We start from the raw sequence: 1,811 nt of genomic DNA, 5'->3' as shown, positions 1-1,811 counted from the left end.
CTCAGCCAGGAGGTAAAGGGTTAAGCAGGCCTCTTCTGGGGACTGGCCCCAGCCCGCATTCCTTCCTCACAGAGCCCTGCCAGTCCGGGGCCAGAGGCTAAATTTAGAGGGTGGCTAAGGTTTCCTCCTAACAGCTGTCTTGCTCCTCAGAGAAGTCGCCCAGAGAGGAGAGAGCTTGGTCTCTCTCACTGGACGCTGTTTCTGGACATTCCATCTGGGTCCTCGGCCCTTGGTGTGGACACCCAGGCCGGCTGGTGGTGAGTGCTCCTCCCTGGTTCTGCCCTGATGAACCTGGCTCAACAAGGGGGCAGCAGCTCTGCCCACACGCCGGGGGCCAGCCCCCATGTTGGGGCCACCTTCTGGCCTTGGAGGCTGTAGGAGGGCCCCTCCGCCAAGGCCCAGACTCCTGTGGCCTTAGAAGGCTCCCTGGTGGAGGCTGGTCCCGCCTCTCCCCAAGCAGGCAACAGGTGTGTGCGCCAGCCCGTGTGTGAGTGTGTGTGTGAGTGTGTGTGTGAGTGTGTGTGAGTGTGTGCGCCAGCCCGTGTGTGAGTGTGTGTGAGTGTGTGCACCAACCCGTGTGTGAGTGTGTGTGTGAGTGTGTGTGAGTGTGTGTGTGTGTGTGTGTGTGTGTGGAGGGGCTGGCGCCATGGCCCACGCGGAGCACCCTACCATTCAACAGAACATCTCGTCTGGGGATTTGACTGTCCTTGGGCCCGTGGCTACAGTTATGGTGGAGTCGGTTCCCCTCACTGCCCAGCTGGCCCTGTGGAAGGGGCCCAGCCTGCCCTTCTTCAGCACCAGGTCTGCAGGTGGCTGTGAACATGGCCCGGGCACTCTCTGGAGACCTGATGGAGTTGTCCACGCCAGCTTTACCCCCTGGGTATCAGCAGGCAGTGACCTTCCCACTCCCAGTCCCACCAAGGTGACATTTCTGGCACTCCCCCCCCAAGCCTGGGAACCTGGTTCTAACCACCTTTTCCCCTGCCTGGCAGGAGCTGGTGGCTGACATGGCGTCTGGTGGGGACCCAGAGGAAGAGCAGGTGGTCCCAGATGAGGAGGACGGAGCCACCGTGCGGGCGGTGCAGGCCCACTACCTCCGCAGTCCCTCCCCCAGCCAGTAAGTGGTCAGGGAGGGGCCAGGGCACAGCGCGAGGAGTGGGGCGGGGAGCCCACGGCCAGCCCCTGAGCTGGGGCAGTCGCCAACATCGAGGGCTCCGTGTGACCTCCTTTGAGAAGGAGGCAAACGTAGAGCCAGCTGACGGCAGTGTGGCCTGTGGGTCCAAACTGCACCCTCTAGGGCACGGGGGAGTGGGCAGGGGAAGGGACGAGGGGCCTTTGAAGGGCCAGCGGAGGCTTCCCAAAGGGGCTCTGCAGGCCCAGACCAGGCAGGTGGGTAGGGATCTGGCAGGTCTGCCCTGCAGGTGGATTCAGTGGGCGGGGCTGGGGCTGAGGGTGGTGGGGCTGGGGGGAGGACGGTGGGAGAAGGGATCAGGAGGGGCAGAGGCCCACACGAAAATAGCTCTGCCTCCGTGAGGAACCTTTCAAACTGGAGATAAGCGTGCCGGGGGCCGAGTGGCAGGGCGCCAAGCGTGATAAACACGCGTCTTCCTGGCAAGGCCGCCTGGCTCTGTGACAGTGATTCAAAGCTTTCTTTTCCACTGAAAGCATGGAGGAGATGTGATGGTGTAGAATGCAAATTTGCATGAATGTTTAAGAAAAACCATGAGGCTAAAGAAATGCTGTGCTTCGTCGCTTGCTCAAATAGTAGTGTGTGCGCCTGTCCATCCCCTTCTGCCATGAATGACAGCAGA

General features: G+C 61.6%; 1 protein-coding gene across 2 annotated transcripts in view; it reads left to right on the top strand.

Annotated features, from left to right (window-relative positions):
* The first annotated feature begins 125 nt into the window (after positions 1-125).
* Positions 126-1,811, top strand: part of Styxl2 (serine/threonine/tyrosine interacting like 2) — a 29,177-nt gene continuing 27,491 nt past the window's right edge. The window contains exons 1-2 of one of the 2 annotated variants that reach the window (XM_077802795.1): positions 126-257; positions 993-1,117. In XM_077802795.1, the coding sequence (XP_077658921.1) occupies positions 1,008-1,117 (110 nt within the window). In that variant the 5' untranslated portion in view covers positions 126-257; positions 993-1,007. Of the gene's footprint in view, positions 258-286; positions 468-992; positions 1,118-1,811 lie in introns of those variants that run through there. The other variant, XM_077802796.1, reaches the window with a different exon arrangement.

The sequence above is a fragment of the Urocitellus parryii genome, chromosome 9, assembly GCF_045843805.1.
Source record: "Urocitellus parryii isolate mUroPar1 chromosome 9, mUroPar1.hap1, whole genome shotgun sequence".
NCBI classification, from domain to species: domain Eukaryota; kingdom Metazoa; phylum Chordata; class Mammalia; order Rodentia; family Sciuridae; genus Urocitellus; species Urocitellus parryii.
Note: the sequence above shows the minus strand (reverse complement) of the source record. Positions and strands in the feature narration are given on the sequence as shown.